The sequence below is a fragment of the Bolinopsis microptera genome, chromosome 8 (genome assembly GCF_026151205.1).
Source record: "Bolinopsis microptera isolate Bmic1 chromosome 8, MBARI_Bmic_1.0, whole genome shotgun sequence".
NCBI classification, from domain to species: domain Eukaryota; kingdom Metazoa; phylum Ctenophora; class Tentaculata; order Lobata; family Bolinopsidae; genus Bolinopsis; species Bolinopsis microptera.
Window position 1 is genome coordinate 10,721,425 of NC_087079.1, and position 22,989 is coordinate 10,744,413.

General features: G+C 37.9%; 3 protein-coding genes across 3 annotated transcripts in view; 1 reads left to right on the forward strand and 2 right to left on the reverse strand.

The window, feature by feature from the left end:
* LOC134820004 (kelch-like protein 20) overlaps window positions 1-2,975 on the reverse strand; it is a 75,263-nt gene extending 72,288 nt beyond the window's left edge. Inside the window, exon 1 of the mRNA XM_063830172.1 lies at window positions 2,954-2,975. The gene's annotated coding sequence lies outside the window, so the exon portion shown is untranslated. The remainder of the gene's footprint in view (window positions 1-2,953) is intronic.
* Window positions 60-22,488, forward strand: LOC134820003 (ligand of Numb protein X 2-like). The gene is made up of 15 exons (XM_063830171.1): window positions 60-218; window positions 2,417-2,620; window positions 3,022-3,102; window positions 3,936-4,032; window positions 8,681-8,877; window positions 10,242-10,377; window positions 10,524-10,630; window positions 11,061-11,177; window positions 11,322-11,492; window positions 11,664-11,783; window positions 12,029-12,136; window positions 18,014-18,090; window positions 18,294-18,437; window positions 18,787-18,887; window positions 21,152-22,488. Exons 1-15 carry the CDS (start codon window positions 123-125, stop codon window positions 21,265-21,267), a joined length of 1,872 nt encoding a protein of 623 aa, XP_063686241.1. The 5' UTR covers window positions 60-122; the 3' UTR covers window positions 21,268-22,488.
* Window positions 19,023-20,618, reverse strand: LOC134820006 (uncharacterized). Its single transcript, XM_063830178.1, has 2 exons — window positions 19,411-20,618; window positions 19,023-19,268 (listed from the first exon to the last, which is right to left on the reverse strand). The coding sequence occupies exons 1-2, from the start codon at window positions 20,528-20,530 to the stop codon at window positions 19,201-19,203; spliced, it is 1,188 nt and encodes a 395-aa protein (XP_063686248.1). The 5' UTR covers window positions 20,531-20,618; the 3' UTR covers window positions 19,023-19,200.
* Window positions 22,489-22,989: the final 501 nt, after the last annotated feature.

Here is a 22,989-nt window from a genome sequence, read left to right on the forward strand (position 1 = left end):
ACTTAGTGATTTTTGTCAAAGTAAATATTAAAGATTTAGAGTTATGCAGCACCTAACACACCAAATATTTAAGGTATTGATGTAAGATGTATTATTATTAAGAGGTATGCAGAACCTATCAAATGGATGAAGAGGTATTAGAACCGGGATTGTGTGCTCAGTGCCACGAGAAACACGAGAGGAATGAACAAAACCACATTTACACTTATGTAGACGAGGTAAAAGAAGCTAAATTGTGAAAAAATGCGAAATGGTCTTAAATTATTTCAGCATTTTATGTAAATAACTTTGAACTTTCCCTTTCTTCATAATAATGTTTCATATTCCGTAAACTTTTTTATTTTTGAAGTTTTCACTTCTCTGACTCGTACGACTGACCCAACCCAAAAGATACATTTACAATACTTAGACAAATAGACAAGGTCATGTCGTGTGGTATGTATTGTAGCTGACAGATCTCATTACGACCCCTTGGGAGGTGAAATGTATACGCTTTGTCACGTGACTGAGACTTTGTCACGTGACTGAGACTTTGTCACGTGACTGATCGGTGCAAGTTGATCGGTTGATTGCCGTCTTGAATCTAACGTCAGAACTACACTGTTTCTTCTTCTCAGTGATATTCATAATACTTAACAAATTTTTGTGGGACTCGTTTGAGTTTCCAGACGAATCAACTGACGATGATTTAACCTTGTCCCTTTGATCAGTAATCTTTCTCGATTACCCGAACTGTTTGTTGACAAATCTCGGGTGTTTAGTTACTCGTTCCTGGTTGTTAATGAGTGTTCTCAACATACGAAGCAACCAGGGATTTGTTGCCGAACCTAATCGCTACACTCTGTTGTTTCCATGGCATTCAAGCCAGGACATTCGATTATAAAATTACAATGTTACTGCATATAGAAACATTAGTGAGAACTTGTGAGTGAGGGGTTGTAAAATGCGCGTAGTTCACTTCGTTACTATCAGGAGTATATTAGAGGAAATTGGTCAGTTCACTTGTTACAAATTCTAAATAACAGTTAAACTTTAAAAGCTGGAAATACAGTCTATTTCCTCGTTCTATGTAATAATTCAAATAAAAACACGACAGAAATATGATGATATAATAGAAATGCACGTGAAATGAAGGAGTTCTAATCGCTGCTAAACCTTGATGATTTAACTCAGCTCGAAATAATGGCGATATCAAATTGTTCCCCCAGAAAAAATATTATTTGCTTGATATCATGTTAATATTAAAGTGATCAGGAGACATTTAGATTCGAACACGAATACTGAATAGTTAAGAAAGTTTAGCATGCAGAAGTTCTGAAAGCAAGCGTCGTGCCAGACGTAGCTCGTAATACGGTATCTCTTTGAGTGCTCGGTCTTTCTGGGGAATTCACGATACATATCACGTAACAGTCAAAAGCTGAAAAAATAGGGAGTGGCAAGCCACACCCATTTTGATCGACAAGATTCTAAGAAACTTTCTGGAAATCTAAGTTAGAATCCTATTTTAAACCCTGAAATTTGTGTACAATTCTTAGGAGAATAACGTGAGTTGTTCAATAGGTACGTGTGAACAATAAATTCCGGGTTAAATAAACATCCTAGGTTTCAGATTTTTCCTTGAAATCTTGGCATTTATCCTAAATATCCCTAAAATTCGATAACGAGAATATAAATGATATCAAGTGATGGTCACTCTTATAATCTACAAGATATGATAAACTATAAATAGCACATTATACATTCTACATGATTCTAACATAAAACATATCCTCACTGAAACATATCATTGTGTGTGGTGGTGGTGGCCACTAAATAATCAGCAGACCTCGCTCAGCAGTCAGCAGTCAGCACTGATATTGAGGCCGACCTACTGCACTACTCAGAATAACACATAGTTATTACACGGATAGAGCTGTTATATGTATTACTGTGCTGTATATTGAGGCTTCTTTGACTAAGTAATATCATGTACATTTGGCACACACCCAGGAAAATACAGAACCTTTTGAAGCCCTTATTACGACAAGAAATCAGACAAAATTTAGATTTCCGGTTCTGTTCGTGATCAGGATATCCGGGTGAGTATTACCCGGATGGTAAGATATCACATACTTGGAATATTTAACAAGTTTCCCAGGGTGTGTTGTGAAGATAGCTGGCAGAGCTATATTTAGAAATCTTAGTGCGATTGTGGCTGCGTGGTGACATTGTGGCTGTGTGATGAAAACTAAACGTCTACTACGGGAGAGACACAGACACGAATACATACAAACAAGACCTGCTGAAATTAACAATGCTAGAAAACACATAAAACATTAACAAATACCATTACCAACGAACAACAAACATATTATAACACCCAAAACTCTGAAAACAAAACTCAAACTCTCTTAAAAACTCACAAAAACCCCTCCAGGTGCCTGACGAGTATAACTGCACGATATGTCTGCAGCCAATACAGCAGCCTATAGACACCCCCTGTGGGCACACCTTCTGTGCAGCTTGTATTGAACCGTGTATCAAGATCAAGAAACTGTGCCCAAACTGTAGGAAATGTCTACTTTTCTCAGATCTGAGACCTTCTACTTTCCTCGTTCGAAACATCCTCAACAAATTAAGGGTAATTTCATGTTGTACTTCAGTAGCTTTTAATAATTCTCGGTAATAAGATTGTGCGTACTTTTTTAACAGATCCCGATCAGCAGGTAATACTCAGTAGCATAATCTTAACTATAAGAACTCTGTAGCCATTATCGCAATATCATCATAACAAATTATCATCATTCTTACACATTTACATATTGTGTACTAGTGAGCTGAATTAACTAATTAAATCTTCCTTTCTCCAATTGAAGAAATAGTCATGGAAGCATGAAAACGATGTACCTCGAGGCGAGCTGCTTGTGACTCGACTAGTTTCGGCTTTTTACAGCCATCCACAAGGGGGTATCACCTCAACAAATGTAATAGATTTGTAGTAATTAGTAATTAGTAATTAAGTAAACAATCCTTCTTCCCCAGGTATCGTGTCCAGTGTGTCAGGAAGGTATGGAGAGGCAGAAGATTGAGATACACCTCGCTAACCACTGTCCCAAAATAGAGGTACATGCTGCCTGTGTAGTAAACCGCTGAGGGTATAATTACTAATTAGTACTAGGTTATAATCAGTAGATCATCCCGTGATGTAACATTCGTTATAATAACCATGATTACAGTTCTAGCGATATTGACTGGCCTTTGGTTGGTAGAACTAATTGGGTAATCGTTACTTGATTTTAACAGTCATTTGCAGCGCAACTCCCTAATTTGTCAAACTACATAATTATATGTACAAGTCCGCTGTCAATAGCAAGTGTATGACAACTAGCCTGTGCGTAAAGTAGTACACATAATGTAAGGTCAACCTCTCCTGCATAATAAGTGTAATAGTTTGAGTTGAGTAATAATATATATAATGATGTGTTAGTGTAATAGCTTGACTTGAGTGTATGCTTACAAACTTTGATACAAACACAGACCATGCATTGTAACGATTAAATAACTTCTTTTAGGTAGGCTCCGACGTAGTGTATTTTCTGTAGGCATGTCCAAAATGAAGTTTTCAACAATAACCGCTATAATGCTTTCGCATTTTTATACTGCAGATCAGTAGCCAAGCATTTTAATTGTGACAATGACTACGTTCTCACTCAATAAGATGAGTTGTCGATAACTTTAAATGCTTCTTCAATTTCGATGGTGTTCGGGGAACAATGAAGAAGCGGTCGCATGTAGATTGTTGATATCTTAAAAGGCTTAAGTATTTGCCAAAGGTGACCTCATATCTTTAATTCTTTGTGACTGGATCGTTTAACTGAATGTTGTTGATGATGGGAATCAAGTGTTTTGGTTTTGTAAAAACTACCAAACTTATTAAAACTTGTTTTGTTTTGCAGGTTGCGTGTAAATACGCAAACAATGGGTGTCTACTCACGCTACCCAGAACACTTATAGAGGAACATAATCATCTCTGCGAGTTTCAGAATCAACCAGGTGATTGTTTTAATATTGTAATTAATTAATTAAACCTAATTAATTAATTTGTGATTGGTGTTCTTCCGGATTGAATAATTTATAACCATGAATATCGGAGCTCAGGTTAGCCATATATTTTTCCCTCACGTGACAGTTTAGTGCTTGACAAATCAGCTTGCAGTAGCGCAGCAAATCAAATCCACCATGATCAGCGTCACGTGTCAGAACAAATATTACTCATTTCCCACCAATATCCCAGTCTATCATATAATTCTAAATAAGCTTTAATTCAATAACGGACTTTGTAAATATATAATTGCTAACTTTTGTTGGTGTACGTGCCTTTCCGTACAGCAGATTGAATAAACTATATTTATGCGCGATTATAAACTTTGTGTGTTGCTCCAGGGGTCTCGCTGTGGTCAATGATCTACCAAATGTAACTGTGGGCTAATACGGTAGCTGTTCAGTGTCCACATATTTATAAAACTCTTGGCACAGCACACAGTTTATTATCCGTAGTTTATTATTCGCGATCAGATTACAAACAACAACTCATTTCATTTCTATAAATCCAATGATTTACCTTCATCACACACATTGTGGAATGATACAGATGTGTTGGCAAGGCACGTTGACCCTGATGTAGTTAACTTTCGCTTGTTTCGAGAAATAGTCAAGATCAAATTACAGTAATATTGCAATTATTCTCTTCAAGATATGTGTGATGATCTTACGTACATTAACTTCCATGTGTATGTGGCTGGAGGCAATGTTCATTAATTCTTACTTTTACTCTGTCCTGTGTTCACGTCTCTCTTGTATTGTGGTATTGTGTTGAACCTGGTCAAAACAGTTGTATAGATAATAGAACAATATGTAGAACAACATATCATGTAGAACAACATATCGTGTAGACTGTAGAAGAACATATCGTGTAAAACAACATTTCATGTATTAAAATATCATCCAAGATCAAGTAGATCATCAAAAGAGTCCATCATAATTTATTTTATCTTAATATAAAGGGGGGGGGGGGGGGGGTCAACCTCATTTTACCTCATGAGGCCAGCCAAAAAAGGCAAAATTGGGATGAGGTAAAATGAGGTAAAATGAGGTAAATAAATCTAGTTTTCTAAGCCTTTTTTTAGAGACAAAAAAGGTTTATTCGAAGTCATTATACTATAATTCGAGGCTGTGCATGGTCTCCCATGATATTTAATGGTTTATTAGGGGTGATGTGGTCCCTGGGAAGGGGCATTCCCAGTTTAACCTACTTACTCTCCAAACTTGGGGTAAATAAAACTTCGCATTATAATTATTATTTATGAAAAGAAAATTGAACATTTCAATTTCCATGATACATTAGGAAATTGTTAATAGCACTTGCTAAGTTTTGTAAAGGAATTGGCAATAACTTTAGTGTCACTTTGGCAGTTGCCAATTTATGGGGATATTTCCGCATTGCATGACATGGACCATTTAAATAATATCTTAGTTTGATATTGCGATTATCGAGTCACTCTGAAACAAATTGTGTCTAACTAGACCAAATGTAAACAACAGTTGTGCATGGAACTGAATTGGATATCTACATGAATTTAATCGAAATTGCATAGTGAAAGGTCATTTCATAATAAATTACTCATATAAACTCATACTTCATACAATTCTAAGTTCTTATGTACATGTTCATTGTTCATGATTCGCTGTAGAATAAAGGGCGGTTCACAAAACCACTTTTCGTTCAAATAATTAGATATCACCTCTAATTAGTTGCTCTATAGGATCAGGAACAACCAAACAATTTTTTCCATCGCCTTAAAAAGGCAATAGATGGTTAGAAGTAGTAGGAATTGAGGACGGGTATAGTGGGTAGGTATGTTTTTCGTGTCACGTGAGTCATGAATTGTGTCACAAAGGAAAACATGCATTACCCTCCGCATAACCATTTAAATGCATCTTCTCTGCGCGCGGAGCAGTAATGGTGTCATCTCCACGGTTACCCTCCGCACACGTTTGCACGATTCGACGATTGTATTACACTTTCAAATGCGCGGCGCCAAGCTGACTGAAGTTTTCATAACAGTTACGGTCATAGGTCAGCGTACGTATGTAATTACAATAATTTATTCTGTTGTTTTAAATGGATTTTAATATAAATAATGTTGATCATTGATGCGCTACAAGTACAAGTATACCATTAACATACTAATTTCACGTTATGTTGTGAGTTATTGGTGCAACAATCGACTTGGCTCCCGATAATGCTATTACTATTAGAAATTAGAAATTAGAAAGATCATTGCAAAATTGCATGTGTCAAAACTCAGATCCCTGATCCCAATCAGTTAAATGAAGATTATTAATAATCCGTTATATTGTTGAACGAGCGTGCTTAATGATAATCACTTTACAGTCGATCTTCGAGATTGTTCTAAAATTGGAATTAGTATATCAGATAATAGGTTAGGGTTTCGAATAGTCGTTCAGGGCCAGCTAGAGAACGAGTTGAAAAAGTTACGTGACAGTCGAGTGCAGAGTAATTAATCATCATGATCATCCTTTGTTGAACAAATTATGATGCTGATATTATGTTGAACATGATTGTCGAGCGATTAATTTGTTATACGAAATGGACCGTAAATATTATTATGAGTTACATTATGATTACCTAATACGGATTTCACGACTACCATTTTATTCAATCTAACAGTAACAACTTATGTAGACTTGTAAACAACCATTCCTTCACATGGCTTTTGTAAATTGTAATTTTAAATTTTAAAAGGCAATGCCTACGAGTACGGTCGATGGAAATCTAGCGTCCGCTAACCGGCGCAATTCTTGTTTGTGTCTACGGTTTCGTATAATACTGACTTGGGCCACGCCCATATTTTTCACCAATTTTTAACAGGTAAAATTATCTAAATCGTCAATTTAGTCACGAAGGAGTTAGGAAGGAGTTTTAAATGTGTGCTCCTCTAATATAAACAGTAGGAAATGGTTAACTTTAGTCGAGGTTTCAGGTCTCTACAATGTCGGGAAGTTCCTGCAGGAATTTGCGCATTGCGCTGAAGCGCAAGATTCACTGCGCCAAAAGCGAAGGTCGTAGAGACATGAGACCTTGACTAAAGTTAACCATTTCATACCATTGCTATCAGAGTATGCCACTTTCAGAGTCCTGAACACACTCCTACAGCTCTTAATCGTCAATTATATGAATTTTACCTGTTAAAATATATCATCTTTAACTGATATCAATCTAGTTTAAAACACTGTTAGTTTTAAAAAAGAACATATTACTTCACACCAAACTAACGCACAATATGATAATATAAAAAAGGAAGGTTTTCCTTGGATTCCGAATTCAACTTTGATTATATCCTGGCACTGATTTTCATTTCTCGATTGTTCTCCATTTTCCAATGCAGTCAACAAGTTCCAATTTAGGTTGACTAGGTTTTCGAATCTTCATATTATGTTCAGAAGCAGGCCCGAAGGGGTTGTTACCTGAGGAATATCTTCTTGGAACAAGGAATTAATGAGGTCTTCATTTATTTCTTCATAACTCGTCACTGACAGTCCGGACAGGATGAGCATTGACGAGATCCACTGATTACTTCATAGCTCGTCATTGATAGGTCAGTATTAAATGAGGTCGAACAATTACTCGTAACTGGATCAGCATAACATGACTAACAACTAACGAGGTCCAGTGATCTCTTGCTGATACGTCAAAACAAGATCAGTAAATAGCTATAAATATCGAAAAAAATAAGCTTAGAAATTACAGAGTACAAATGCCTTCTTCACAACTAACTCTTTGGCCTCATCTTTTTAAATCACTCATTCCCTCTGAAACAAGAAAGTGCTTAGGACTAGGAGGAACTTAGTTAACTTCTTGTATAATTCGGTAAGAGGAAAATTCCTTAGTAAGATAACATTCTTTTGTAGGATGTTACCACTTATCATATCTGTTATCCAGCATAATCCCACAACTAGACCCTCTTATTCTTGAGTCTTGATTGACAATGACAGTAGCAATGTACACTATTTTGATGGTCCAGGTCTCCAAGAAAACCTTCCTCTCTATATTCTCATATTGTGTGTTAGTTTGGTGTGAAGTATTATTTTCTTTTTTAAAACTAACAGTGTTAAACTAAATTGATATCAGTAAAAGATGATATATTTTAACAGGTAAAATTCATATAATTGACGATTAAGAGATATGGGAGTGTGTTCAGGACTCTGAAAGTGACATACTCATACAGCAATGGTATGAAATGGTTAACTTTAGTCAAGGTCTCATGTCTCTACGACCTTCGCTTTTGGCGCTGTGAATCTTGCGCGTCAAGCGCAATGCGCAAATTCCTGCAGGAACTTCCCGACATTGTAGAGACCTGAGACCTCGACTTAAGTTAACCATTTCCTACTGTTTATATTAGAGGAGCACACATTTAGAACTCCTTCCATACTCCTTCGTGACTAAATTGACGATTAAGAGAATTTTACCTGTTAAAAATTTTTGCCGAAATTTACCTCATTTTACCTCATGAGGCCAGCCAAAAAAGGCAAAATTGGGATGAGGTAAAATGAGGTAAAATGAGGTTGACCCCCCCTATAAAACTGAAGTATTTTTTAAATTTACAATTGACCATCCCAGTGAAAGAAGCAACATCAGAGATCAAGGAAAACGAGCCAACTCTGATAGAGATAATCCGGAGACAAGGAGACAGATTAGGACTGACAATCTTCGGAGGATCTGATACAAATGTGACGCATATTATAATACAGGATGTCATGAAACACAGTATCTGTTACAGGGATAAGAGGCTCAAGGTCGGAGATCAGATTATGGAGGTGAGATAAGCATTCAAAATATATCCTTGTGTTTGACAATTTTTGCTCGTGATTTTCAAATCTATAATTTCGTTTAGAGATTGAGTTTTATAATTTTATATATGGAAAATAAGGTTATTGTTCAAATGTCACTTTGAAATTGACGCATCTGTATCCTATTCTCTTATTTGGGTCAGTCTAAAATCGGTGCTAGTGCTGTTAGAAGCCCATAATTTTAAGCTGACACTTCAAATAGCATATTTAGGTAATATTCCCAATATCAGCCTGTAATATGTAAGTACCTCCTCTGTCACAATTTAACAGAATCCCGGCTCCTAAATGGTCCGGACAAATTATCTCAGTCCAGTATTAAATTTGAACTCATGCATAGCTCAGAGGGGCTACCAGATTTAAGGGTAACTTGAGTTGTCTGGAACACATGACGTTATGTAATCAGACGTTATAACGTAATCAGGAGTTGTATGAATCACATTATAGAACTGAACTTGTTACTAAGTAGAGTATGTAATATTTGGCTGTATTGAGTTGACTATCTGTTGTTAACGTGTTGCACTGACTGTCAACACAAACGGAGTGAAAATATTTACATTATGAACTCGTAACAATGTAACGGGCAACGGCGTTACATTTGTCCAATATACAGTTATATCACAGTATACAAATTATTGGATATTTACCTTAATTTTTGCAATATTTTCAATAAACTTTACAGTTAAGTTTAGAAAACGATCAGCTTCTAGCTAGTTGTTAGCTTACTTTGAAAGTCAGTTTTTAAACTTTTGTCGTACGTGATGACGAACATGAGATGAGCATTTTAAACTTCATTACAACTGAAAGCAATATTACAGAGCTGCTGCAAGCAATATGATCATTGGGCTACAATAGTGTGATATGTCCAATATCATTATTGATCTGATTTTCAGTTATATTTAGTTCTTATTCAATATCTAAATTACATTGTAGAAGTTTACCAATCTAGATTCTAGAACGTAATATCTCGCAGCTGTTCAAGATATTCAATTGTGTCAAGTTCTTATTCAATATCTAATATCTATATTGCATTGTCGAAGCTCAAAAATAAAAATATCTCGCACGCGATATCCCGCACGTGACTTTTTGTGTATTGTTTCGAAATTCTGATCGACGCTAAATATTCGGGGGTATCTCTGTCAAATAGGAATTGTCAAGTCTATAATATCCAGTAAGTTGTTGATGGTCTAGATTCAAAGATCAGCGATCTGGACGTCTAGGGAGACTGAATGGTAACTGAATGGTAACCAGTATAAAATATATGTCTAAAGATATCGAGACTCAGGCTCCCCCTTCTCACAAATACCCTTATAATTAACTCCCTGATACCTCAGGTAAACGGGTGTAGTTTGCGGAGTGTAACGCACAAGCAGGCTTTCTCTCTACTCGACAAAGCTTCTTCGCCAATCAGACTTCTGATCCTCAGACCTTCCTCTAAAACTTCCAGTGTTAAACCAAACAGTGTTGAACGTGAGTCTAACTTTGAGATGTGCTTTAATCTAATCAAATAGCTGGTGGTGATCGAAGCTATCGATTATCTGAGGATACCAAATATGCCTACATGGCGATGTTGTCACCCTCTAAATTTCACGCCTCTAAATTACGAACCCACTCAGTTCAAATAGAGCCTCATTTTGTGGAGTTGACGAAACTACAGGGAGAAGAATTAGGGATCAGAATAATGAGCTCTCCTCGGGAGCCTGGTGTTAAAGTTTTGAACTTGGTACGTGTCTAATAACGTGTAATAACTTGTTTCATCCTACAAACCACATTCTTTGAAACCTTTACTGCTCAAAGTTAGATTTGTCCCTTTTTCGTATTGATATTGCTACTCTGCGTGTAATATGAACCCTCTCTTGTGTCAATTGTTATCTCATTAATATGGGAGTTTTGCCATCTCAACAAATGTTTATTATACAGAGGGTGTGGCCTGTCACTCCCTCTTTTTCACTATTTTGCAATATAATAACATCGATTTGGGCAATGCACTCAATATTTTCTGAATGCTCCCGGTTGAAATATCTTAAACTTGTGCCAAAGCTTCAGGTTAATAGTGCTTTAAAATCTCACCGAGTTATGATCTCGTGAATTATGGGCCACCTGGCACCTGCCCTGTAGTAAAGCTTTGTATTTACAAGTACTTTCTTTTTCAGATCGAGAATAGTATAGCAGAGCTAAGTAACCTAATAAAGCAACACGATAGAATACTAAGTGTAAATGGCGTATCTCTTCAAAACGTATCCCAACAAAACGCCGCAGATATTATCAAGGTATTGTTAATGATGGTATAATACGGTAATTTGTGGCAAAATGTTTAAAACAATAATAATATAACGTTTTCTTGAACGATGAATTGTAGAGAACTCTAATCTCTTCGCAGTAATTGCATTACAATGAATTTATATCCATTTCAGAGGCAGACAGGAGTGATAAAGTTCCTGATCCAGAGATCCTTATCTCCCTCGGAATGTAGCAAAACTTTGGCTCCTTATCTCACTTCTCTTATCTCTTTCAAACCCGCTCTTATCGAGCTAGATTCTCCTGACTTACCCCACATCGACACTATCAACATCTCCTTTTCGACTGTTAGTCACTATCTACTTTAAACGTTAACTTTGTAACGTTTTCAACAGAACGAGAATTAATTATCGACGATTGAACCTCTATTTATATTTCGGGTGTCAGTCAAATCTCAAAATATTTTATTTCTGATTTCTCACATATTTAAAGCATGTGTAAAAATATCTATTCTACAGGGAGATAACGATAAGTTAGGATTCTCTGTTGTTGGAGGAATGGGGTCTATAATTGGGGATATACCAGTGTTTATTACTGATGTTAACGTTACTTCGCGAGCACATGAAGCTGGACTTAGGGTTATTATACTTTTAAACTCGCTTTTAAAGTGCATTAAGTAATCAGTACTTAAGTAGAGTAATTCAGTTAGTACTTTTTAAGTATTTCAGGTACTTAAAGCGTATCGAATTCGTAAAGAAATTTAGGAAAATAATTCAGTTACAGCGGGTTTAAATCTAGATTGATGTATTTACGATTAACTACTTCTGAAAGTATTGTTTATTCCATACATTGATTATGAAACTAGTTAACAATACTGTTTTAGGTAGGAGATAGCATTGTGAAGATAAACAACAACTCTCTTGTTGAAATGGGATTCCAGGAAGTCCTTTCTCTTCTTAAAAACTTGAACTCTGATCAACTAATTCTTACGGTGAGTGTGTAGGTAGTCAAGATCAGTTGTGTTCTGAACAAGTGAGACAACTCTTGCGATAACTGGAAATTTGTCTACATTTCTAACAATGATAAATGGTTAATAAATAAATTACAACATACACCCCCCGTAAAAATCAAATAAAATTTAAAAATTTAACAAATGGAAACGCGCAAATGCGCGCGTCAGCTGAAAATTCGTGCTTTTTATACGAATTAGCGCCATTTCAATGCGCAGATAAGGATACATTTAAAACATTGATAAACTTCTCAAATAAAAAGTCACATACTCGCAAAAACCAAATAATCGGTTCGTATAAAAATACATCTTTCATAAACATGTGTTGTTCTAAACGGCACATAAAACATGAATTTGTAAAACACGATTCGACATAATTTGTAAAACCTCAAATCTACCAAGTTATAATTCCGGTTAATACCATAAAAATCACAATTCCAGAAAATATCTCATTCATTAAACAGCAAGTCAATAAAGTTTCAACCTGCCTCAAACCGCGGAGGAGGTACTCCCTTATTAGTCCTCTGTGACCTACGTAATGCAGGGGTAAAGTCCGGTACCACAACATCCGACGGCGGAACAGCAGGGTTGTGCGTATTCTTAGTAGGAACAGAGCCACTATCTTGTCCGATTACAACAGGTCCTGCGGTTAATTCCCTATCAATAGTCTGTACTTCACCGCAATCAGAATTTTGTCCAGGGTCAATCTCAACTTGACCTGCCAGAGGAGCAATATCCCGAATCGATACCGAGGCCTCCCTTCCGGAGGCAAACTTAACTTTAGCAGATTCAGGCTGAAGTGAGACAATATCCACCTCTTCGCACAAATCATCGTACTTATTCGACCTCACGTGTTTCTTAAGGAGAACCTTGGATGCTCCAATAAGCCAAGAATGTAGAGAATTACCTGTTGCAGATCTCCTAACATAACTAAATAATCGCTCGTGAGGTGTTTGATTAGTTGAGGTACATAATAAGGTGCGGATAGAGTGGAGAACTTGAGGGAGGACCTGTTCCCAGTGACATGGTGCTAGTTTCTTACTAGCCAGCGCCAGTTCAACTCCTTTCCAAATAACAGCGTTATACCTTTCAACTTGACCATTTCCTCTGGGATTATACCGGCTGCTATTTGAGAATCCAATGTTGTTCTCAATTAGGAATGATCTGAATTCGTGAGAGACGAGTGATGGTCCATTATCCGAGTGAACCATACCCGGAGTACCAAACAATGAAAATAAATTCATGAGCGCCTTAATCACTGTCCTTGACTCTTGATCACGGCACGGAATGGCAAATGGGAACCTCGAGTACTCGTCAACTACAGTTAATATGAACCTGTTCCCTGTACCACTTGGTAAGGGTCCCTTAAAATCAATGCTCAATCGTTCAAAAGGTTGTGTTGCCTTAATCACTGGAGAGTTCTCGGACTTACAGAAACGTGGTTTAATCTTAGAACACACCACACATTTCGCGATTGTCTCTTTTACCTCTGCTAGAGAATAGGTAAGATTCTTACTCCTAACGAAGTGATACATTCTAGTGACCCCAGGGTGACATAGTTCTTCGTGAATCCGAGAGAGGGAAGGACCTGTATGATATGTAGCAGCACTAAATGCTCTTGACAAGCAGTCCGCTGTGACATTAAGCGGGCCTGGTCTGTACTCTATGTCAAAGTCTAGACAGCTGAGTTCAATACGCCATCGGTCTATCTTGCTGTTTTTAGTCTTTCCGTGATTCTTTTTATCATATATGTACGAAACAGCCTGCTGATCCGTAAGTAATTTAAAGTGCCGGCTAACTAAGAAATGCCGCCACGCACGACATGCCTCCACAATAGCACAAGCCTCCTTCTCCACTGCATGATGTTTCCTTTCATGAGGCTTCAATGTTCGAGAAAAGAATGCCACCGGTTTTCCTCCTTGATTCAAACTGGCCGAGACTGCAAAATCAGATGCGTCAGACTCTAGCACCATCTGCTCATTAGTGTTAGGGCAGACTACACAGGAACCCTCTATACACGTTTTCAGATTATTAAATGCCGTGATTGCCTCTTTCTGTAGGGGGAATTCCGGTTCTATCAAAGGTCGTACCAAGTCCGAGAATTTTGGCACCCATTTAGCATAATAAGAGAATAAGCCCATGGCCCTTTTTAGTGAGTCAGCATCATGTGGTACCGGCAAGTCCCTCAACGGCTGCATGCGCTCAGGATCAGGACGGATAGTGCCGTGAGAAATTTGATAGCCCAAAATGTTTATAGTTTCAACTGAACTTATAGTCTTATCATGATTCAACGTTAGTCCCAACTTCTTAATAGTCGACAATAACCCCTTGACGTTTTTGTCGTGATCTTCCTGATCATAGCCCCCAACAGTTATATTGTCCAGATAAGGAAAAACACTATCTAACTTATTTTCCTCCACAAGTATGTCCATATTACGTTGAAAAACAGGCCCACCATTAGTGACTCCAAAGGGAATGCCATTAAATTCAAATAGTTTCCCAGCTGCTTCAAAGGCTGTGAGTGGCTTTTCTCCTTCGAGAATCGGGATTTGATGGTAGGCAGACTTAAGATCAAATGTGCTATAGATCCTGTACTTAGCTATCTGCGAGGCCATAGTATCAAGGTTTGGCAGAGGATACGCATCCAAGTGTGTGAATTTGTTGATCGTTCGAGAGTAGTCTACCACCATTCGGGGCCTTGCCGAATCTAAACCTGTAACGAGGACCTGTGCTCTCCAAGGACTATTACTTGGCCTAATAGTGCCCTGTTCCAATAACTCTTTAACCGATTTTGCTATAAATGCTCTCTCTGCATCAGAGTACTTTCTGGACCTACAAGCGATTGGATTGGTGCCTTCCATTAATGTGGAGAATAGAGGTATGTGCTCAAGGTTCGACATTGAAAGCTGTGCACAGTTCCTACCAGCTTCATCTATCACCAAGGGATCTCTATTTCCTCCGAAATTAACCACAAGATTCATATGACTTCGGAGTAAATCCAAACCCACGATTGCGTCGCAACATAGTTTGTCCATAACTGATAATTTACACTCTGAATAGGAGTGGGGGGTGATGCAACGTCAATTAATGTCAGTATTCCATAAAAACCCCAAACTGACATTGACATTAATTGACATTAATTGACATTAATTGACATTAATTTGTCTTGAAATTTGAGATTATCATTATTCGATAAATATTTAATTCAAGATATTCACGTCTATGTAAGTTAGACCGGTTCAAAAAAACAAAATGTCCTTGAATAATTATGAGTATGTTCTTATCTGTTGATTCTTAGGTTCAAAGACCACCAAAAAAAATTTCAGCTTCCAACTCTTCCATCTTCGGTCCCCACCGGCCACGCCCATATTTTATTGGTTTCTTATACAGGTAAAATATCTAGAATCGGCTTTTTTAGTATGAAGGAGTAATGTTAGCTGTTTAAGATTCGTTATTCAAATATAAATGTCATTTCGTTTAATGTGGGTTTTAAGTTCTGATGATGTTGAGAACCACGCCCTTGGATGGCCACGTCCATTTAAGAAAATTTAATTTCGGAAAACCGTATTATTTTAGTTTTATTATTTAATGATCTGAATTTTTCACATTTCACATTTCACATGTGATAGTAGTGAATAAATTGATGATATAAACGTTCTAAAGTGCTAAAAATATGGTAGAACTACATAATCTCTGGTCGAAAAATATCGTGTCAATTAATGTCAGTATTCCAAAATTTTGCAAAACTGACATTGACATTAATTGACATTAATTGACATTAATTGACATTAATTGACGTTGCATCACCCCCTAGGAGTGGCCTTCAATCACAATATCTACTACACAGGACCCCTGAGTGTTTGTTGACATTGATTCCGAAGCTAAAGTTATTTTGTTCGTACCAGGGCCTATCGTTATGCCATTTCGCCTAGCAAAACCCAAGTCAACAAAACTCTCTGAGCTACCAGTGTCAATCAAAATGTAAGCGATATGATTATTTACCTTTGCGTTGACGGTTGTCTGAGACAGCGTTGGAGGTGTCGATGGAGACATAGTACAAAGATAAGAGAATGGGGATGATTGCTGGGGCTGATCAGCGGACGGGACGTTGTAGGCGTTGTTAACTGGAGTATAAACGTTGTTTGCAGAGTTCTTCTTAGAGAAGTAATCATTAGGTGCGATCTTCCCAAGACCCGTCGCTGATCGACATACTCGTGCCCAATGTCCGCGCTTACCGCAAGTTTTACAAGTAGTATTATTAGCAGGACACGCTGTTCGAACATGGTACTTCTTACCGCAATATCCACACTTTATATTAGGACTAACTGAATTGCCGTGAGTGGCAGCTACAACCGCATGATCCTTTGAATCCAGTCCAGAATCGTTTCCCTTAACAATACCATTTAGATTAGAACCGTTATACTTTTCATTGTTTGAGATTGATTGCTCCAGAGTACAAGCCAGAGTGATGGTATCATCTAAACTTTTAGTGTCCTCCATTAGGCGCTGCCGAATTTGCTTGTCCCTTAGCCCACTGATAAGAGCTGTTCTAATGCTCTCTTCCCCATGAACAGCAGCTGATACTTCGGTAAAATTACACTGTTTCGCCAGTGTCCGCAACGCCAAGACGAATTGATCAACTGATTCAGCTTCAGTTTGACTCCGTGTAGATAAACAAAATCTCGTTAAGTTAGTATTCTTTGTTTTAACAAACAAACCATTCAAGATCTTAACTGCCTCCGAAAACTTTGTTTCACCCTTGATAGTTGTATATATTGAGGGGCTCACATAATTGCAAAGCACCATATATTGTGTCTCTTCGGTGTTAGCTTTTTCACCAAGAATAGTAATAAAATTGTCTAGAGTCTGTTTCCAGTGCAGGTAGGTATCTGCAACTTCGTCACCTTTATCTGTTAGGGTGATGTCCAAGCGCTGAGGGCTTAAAAACTTTTCCATGATGAGGGATGTAGACAAATCTGTTCTGAACAAGTGAGACAACTCTTGCGATAACTGGAAATTTGTCTACATTTCTAACAATGATAAATGGTTAATAAATAAATTACAACAAGTTGTATTAGTGGCGCGGGTTTCGCTACAAAACATACAACTTGTTGTTTATAGATCCACATAGAGCGTGGTAAGCTGAGGCTCAGCATACGAACATCAGAGGAAAATGACTGCCAAAAGACGATAGTAATGGTGGGGAGGTGGTGCAGTTTGTTTGACACGTGACATTGATTAAGGGATTTGAACAATCGATGCTGCAAACTGATTTGTTTGTCATTATCACTTTTCAAAACAAACGTGTAGCACATCGCCTCCATTGTACACGTACATTGGTCTACAGTGCCGTGTAGATGCCAATAGGTTAACATCTAGCTGAGCTGTTTACCCATAGTCGGTCACGATTATGGACTTAACCAGGCAGGAAATGTACGTCATAAACCCTGTGGGCGTGTCAGACCCATTTTATTTAACCCTGGCGGAACCTGGGAAAGTTAGATCATTGCAATGTTTCAGATTTACGTCACTGTAACGCGCGGCGACATCTTGCAGATCAAAGTGCATAATCTCTCGGCATTTTGTGATGTCACGCGAGCGCGCGCGCATGGATTGCTGGCATGCATGGATATAGATCGAACGCGTCGATGAAGAACGATAAACCGACCACCCTTCACAGATTGAGGCTGTTTTAACCATGTCAATTACACGGTATGAGTTGGGACTAGGGTGAAGCAACCTCCCCAAAAGAACAAGCTGCGTCGGTCTATTATAACATATATCGCGCAGTTTTAAAACAGTGAGTGTATGCCACTTGTTTTTTAACGTATCGGCGGTTAATGAACGTTCCCTCTTCAGATTCAGAGAATAGAGCTCGATAACCCACTCACCACCAACTTTTGCAAGGACTGGCCCTTTTCTCTTCCTTCCGCTGGGTAATTACTATTTCATATTCAATCAGTTTCGTTTTGGTATTTTTCGCCTTCACATTTTACAGAAGCTTCGTGAAATTAGCTTTGATTTTTGATATCTCTTGTGTTAACTGTGTGACTACCACCAAGCATTTGTTTCTTGGTACGATATGGTAGCCTTTTTGGAGGGTTGGTTTGAATAGTGAAGCTGACTCTTCCCTTTTCAGATTCGGTAAACTATCTATCGTCCGAATTCCTCGACAGGAGACAACCGCAAGTTTGGGTTTTAGAATAGTTGGAGGAGTTGGTTCTCATCAGGGGGACCTGCCAATCGTCATCAAATCTATTTCTAGCAGATCCCTCGCTAGCAGGTAAAATACATCCTTATAAAATCACGTGTTTTAGAATATTCTTTCGGATGTATTTTCGAAACTACTTTTTTGCAAGCTTCTATTCTGGAGAAAGCAAGTCGCTCTTAAAATATTATGCTATTAATAGCAACCTTGACGTCAAAATAATAAGGTTATAAAATATGCAATTTGTGACTAGAAATTTTACCAACTGTTTAATAACAAATTATGTCCGGTATCATGCTCATATTATTAATTATACTGTTTCCTACACCATCATTAATTCTCTTATCTCCTTAATAAGTTTAAGTGAGTCACGTGAATTGATTCATGGTAATTTTACGTGTAATTTAAAATGTATATTTAACAGGTCGACGTTGAGACCAGGGGATCACGTGTTGGGATGTAATAGTTCTTCTCTAATCAACATTTCACACGACAGTGCTGCTCAGCTCATTAAAAATACCAGAGGTACTTGTAATTTCATGATTTGGATTCCACTTTACATTATGTGAATATGTTTTAATAATTTCCAGCCATACCTCGTAGCTTCCTTCGCTGAAAACCATTATTAGTCGTAATCTCCCTAATCTGAATATTGCCATTCTAATGAAATCGAATAATACGTATAAAAATGGAAGACGTTATTATTATATTTAATTTTATATTTTCATTTTCATTTTCCTTGTAAAATATGAATATAGTGATCTGTCCACCTATCAGTCCATAATACATATTTTCCAAATTTATGTTCGTTGGCTTTTCTCTGTTTAATCTTTCAATTTTAGCTTTTTTCCAGATGCTTCATCAGTTCTATAACTTGTTCCGTAATCGTCACCCCCACAAGTTTTTCTGAAAAATATCGAACTAAGTTTCTTCTCAATTTGCGTTTCAAATATACAAATTTCAATAAACTTTTGTTATCATTTTAAAACTCAAGATGAAACAGTAATATCTCAAATCCCCATGCAAATTAAAAATAAATTGAAATTACCGCAAAAGTTATCCCAGCTATCACGGAGTTTCTCAGAGAGATGAGGTGTAATCGTCTTGTTAAAGAAGGCATCTGAGTACAGGATATCCCACTTACTAGCTCCTCTGATCACGCTTTTCTTTTGCCCGGTATCGTCCTTCCGTGGCTTAGTCCCTTCTTCCTTGAGCTCCACTACAGTTCTCTGAAGCACAGTTGTGAGTCTAGTCAGTTCCTCGTTTTTCTTGTTAAGAAGAGTAGTAAGCTCTAATATTATTAGAGTTTGATTAGAGTCTAATAAATCTGCTGTATTCTGGTCACCTTTTCCAGCCGATTCCAATATCTGCCCAGTCTCCACCATTTGTTCACTCACGATGTCGCTCAGTTGAATCTTAGCTTGTATCAGATCTTTCTGGCTCTGTTCAACTCCACTCCTCGCTTCCTCCAGTCTGCTCTTTACTGCAGCATCTCTCAAACACCCACTGTACCCCTCGGTTATCATCCCATTTCTGGGCTGCTCTAGAATGTTCTGCCAGCTCAACTTGTACTCACTGTCCTCAGACTCACTCCTCAGAGCGCACATGTCACCTGACATCCTCTTTACGTCCGCCCCCGAGAACTCTTTAGCGTAGAGATTTACGTTGAACATGATTCCCTGGAACGCCAGACTTTGTGCTCCGCCATTTCCATAGTTGCCCAGAGTGAACTGTAGTCCAGTCTGGAGCTGTCTTCCTGGAGCTGTGGTACGTGATGCTATGAGGTCCCCGTCTAGGTACTCCCGGAACTCTCTAGACTCTGAACTCCACGTGGAACAGTAGTGGTACCAGCTTTGTCGACGTATCCCTGCGAACTTGTTCCTTAGACTTATCCCCGCTCCGAAGATACAGTTGTGTCCTCCGTCGTCCTGTATCCGTAGCTCCTCGCCACCGTAAGAGAGGAGTATGGGCCACCCTGCAGACCTTACCTTCATCTTCATAAACCAGCCACAAAACGAAAACACGTCAGCGAAGGGGGAGATGTCTGGAAGAAATGAGATAGAGCTGTTGCTTTCACCAGGGAAGCTAAGAGATGTGTATTTCCTGAGAGTATCATCAGTTTGTAAGCTGGGTGTCAGCAGGGTGATCAATGCCACCCAAATAAACATGATTTGCAAGACGAACGATTGAAAATGTGGGCGAATAAAAATGTGATGGTGTCCGAGTATTATCAGTTCTTTAAATGGGTCCGATTTTGATAAGAAACTGTTATTTTTGGAGACTTTCTGGCGCTTCCACGTTTTTTTTGGTCTCTAATATTTCTTAGGAAATTTGGAATGATTCAATTAGGAATAAATAGTGAATTAGATGATGAGTTTAATAAGGACAATCTAGTGTGTGCCGTTTGAGAATATAATTACGAACTTTTAACTTATGATTTGGGAATTGAACAAATGCAATCAGTTATCATTGTATGATAAGGGTAATGAGAGCATCTGGAGTTTTTATTATTTCACTTTTACATCATTACTCAATGAGTTTACGTTGCCATTTACCCTAACAGTAACGCGATTTACTTCAAAATTAATGATTTTTGAAAATTACCAAAAGATTTGGGAAATTTTATGAGCACTCATCAACGAAGGCGTGGGGTTACGAAGACTATCTAAGTTTACTTCTGCAGCTCCTCATTTCATAGTTGCTTATTGGCGTAGTGCTTCATATATTTGTCCAGACTCCAGGAGCCGAACAATTAAATAGCACCAATTTAACCATGTTCTGTATTTCAGGAGACGTCAAGTTAACAGTATTAACGTGGCCTTCATCCGAGATAAAACAGAAGAAGATAACCCGACACCGCTCATTGGACAACCTAAACAGCCCATCTCTCTCCGATGCTACATGACCTGCATGACCCTGCGTGTTTCTTGCGAGTTAGATGAGAATATTGGGACATGATAACATGTTGGTATGCCGGGTATGGGAAATAATATCTGACCTACGATGTGTTATGTAGGGAAATGCAACTGTTCTTTACATAAAAGCAATCTATGAGGTGGAGCTATTTTACTTGTCACAGGACCGGTTTATCTTGCCCTATAAAACCTGACATGAATTTTGATAAATCTAGACTTGTCGAGTTCACTGGTTCCAAAAATTAGCTCTAACAAAAGACTGAACTAGTTCTAGATTTTGATAATCGGAATCTGAATAATTCTGGCAGATCACAGATAAGGTTTTAGGAATCAGGTCAAAATTGCCCAACTTTGTGGAGAAGTCTAGCTCATGAACTGACAAACTTACTGATCACGTGTACTGATCACGTGTACCGATCACGTGTACTGATCACGTGTACTGATCACGTGTACTGATCACGTGTACTGATCACGTGTACCGATCACGTGTACTGATCACGTGTCGGCAAAATAAGACTGAAACAGAAGAATTGTAAATATAATCCAAAGAGTGAGCTTGAGAAGTCATAGCTCGTTATTTTTATTGTAAAAATAGATAAGTTATTATATTGTCATCTCAATGGAGATTTTTAATCGAAAATAAACTCAAGGGTTAGCTTGTCAGCTTGTTTCTGTTCTGTATTTGTTAACTGCTTTTATGTTTCATCCTATTGTTAAAATTACCTGATTTAAAAGTGTACCCTTCCTGAGACTTTCTTTGTAATTTGAGTTTTAATCTTTATTTGGTTTAAGATCGTTTTTTATCGGGGTAACCGGTTAAATTGAAGGAGGGACTTGTCTTTTCCGTTTGGAATTTCACACCCACTGCAACTGGTCCATTTTACTGATATATTTGCCAATTCATCATTAAAATTTCTGATTTAATGAATCCATTCCATATAGGGAAGCAGCTTTGTATTTACGATTTCATCATCTCAACTACAAGGTGTTTTCGTCTTCAGGGACTTTTTAAAGAATCCTTATCTAACAATCAAGTTGTCGATGACTATAACTTGATTTATTTTCAACCTCTAATCCTTTTGGGAAACTCTTAATAAAGGATGTTCATTGTACAATGTACATCGGCTATAGACAGCTAAAGTATGAGCAATAGTTCCATTGTTAATAATGTTTCATTGAACTAATTAAAAGTTTATCAACCGAGTTTAAAATCGCACTTTTCTCTGTGTAATATTTTGAATTAAAATTTAAGATAGAATACGGCCAAGTACGAATTGTCTGACACAATCTTGAAGTGATGAGGTCTTACTGGGCGCCCATGGGCGGCGCTCAGCCTTTCATTCCGCCAAATCTCTATTCATATGATTATGAACATAAATATAATAACCTGGGGTCCCCAGGTAAAGGAAGTCTTGCCTGTCTGTATCATTCACATAGCCATGTGCCTACGCGTACTGCGTGACGCGCTACTGCAAGCGAGAGGGCTCTGGTTAGAGCAATCTGTATCACTCGCAAAGCAAATGGTGTATTGACGATGTCAATCCTTCACAGTTGACGGATGCGTTTAATGGTACTCGTCTAAATTTCTTAGAAGTAGCGCGCCCCGTGTCAGTCCAATAACAATGGACAAGGTTACTGGGCCGCGCTCAGCCTGTCATTCCGCCGAATCTCTATTCGGTGATGACTATGACATATGAACCTGTGGGACCTGT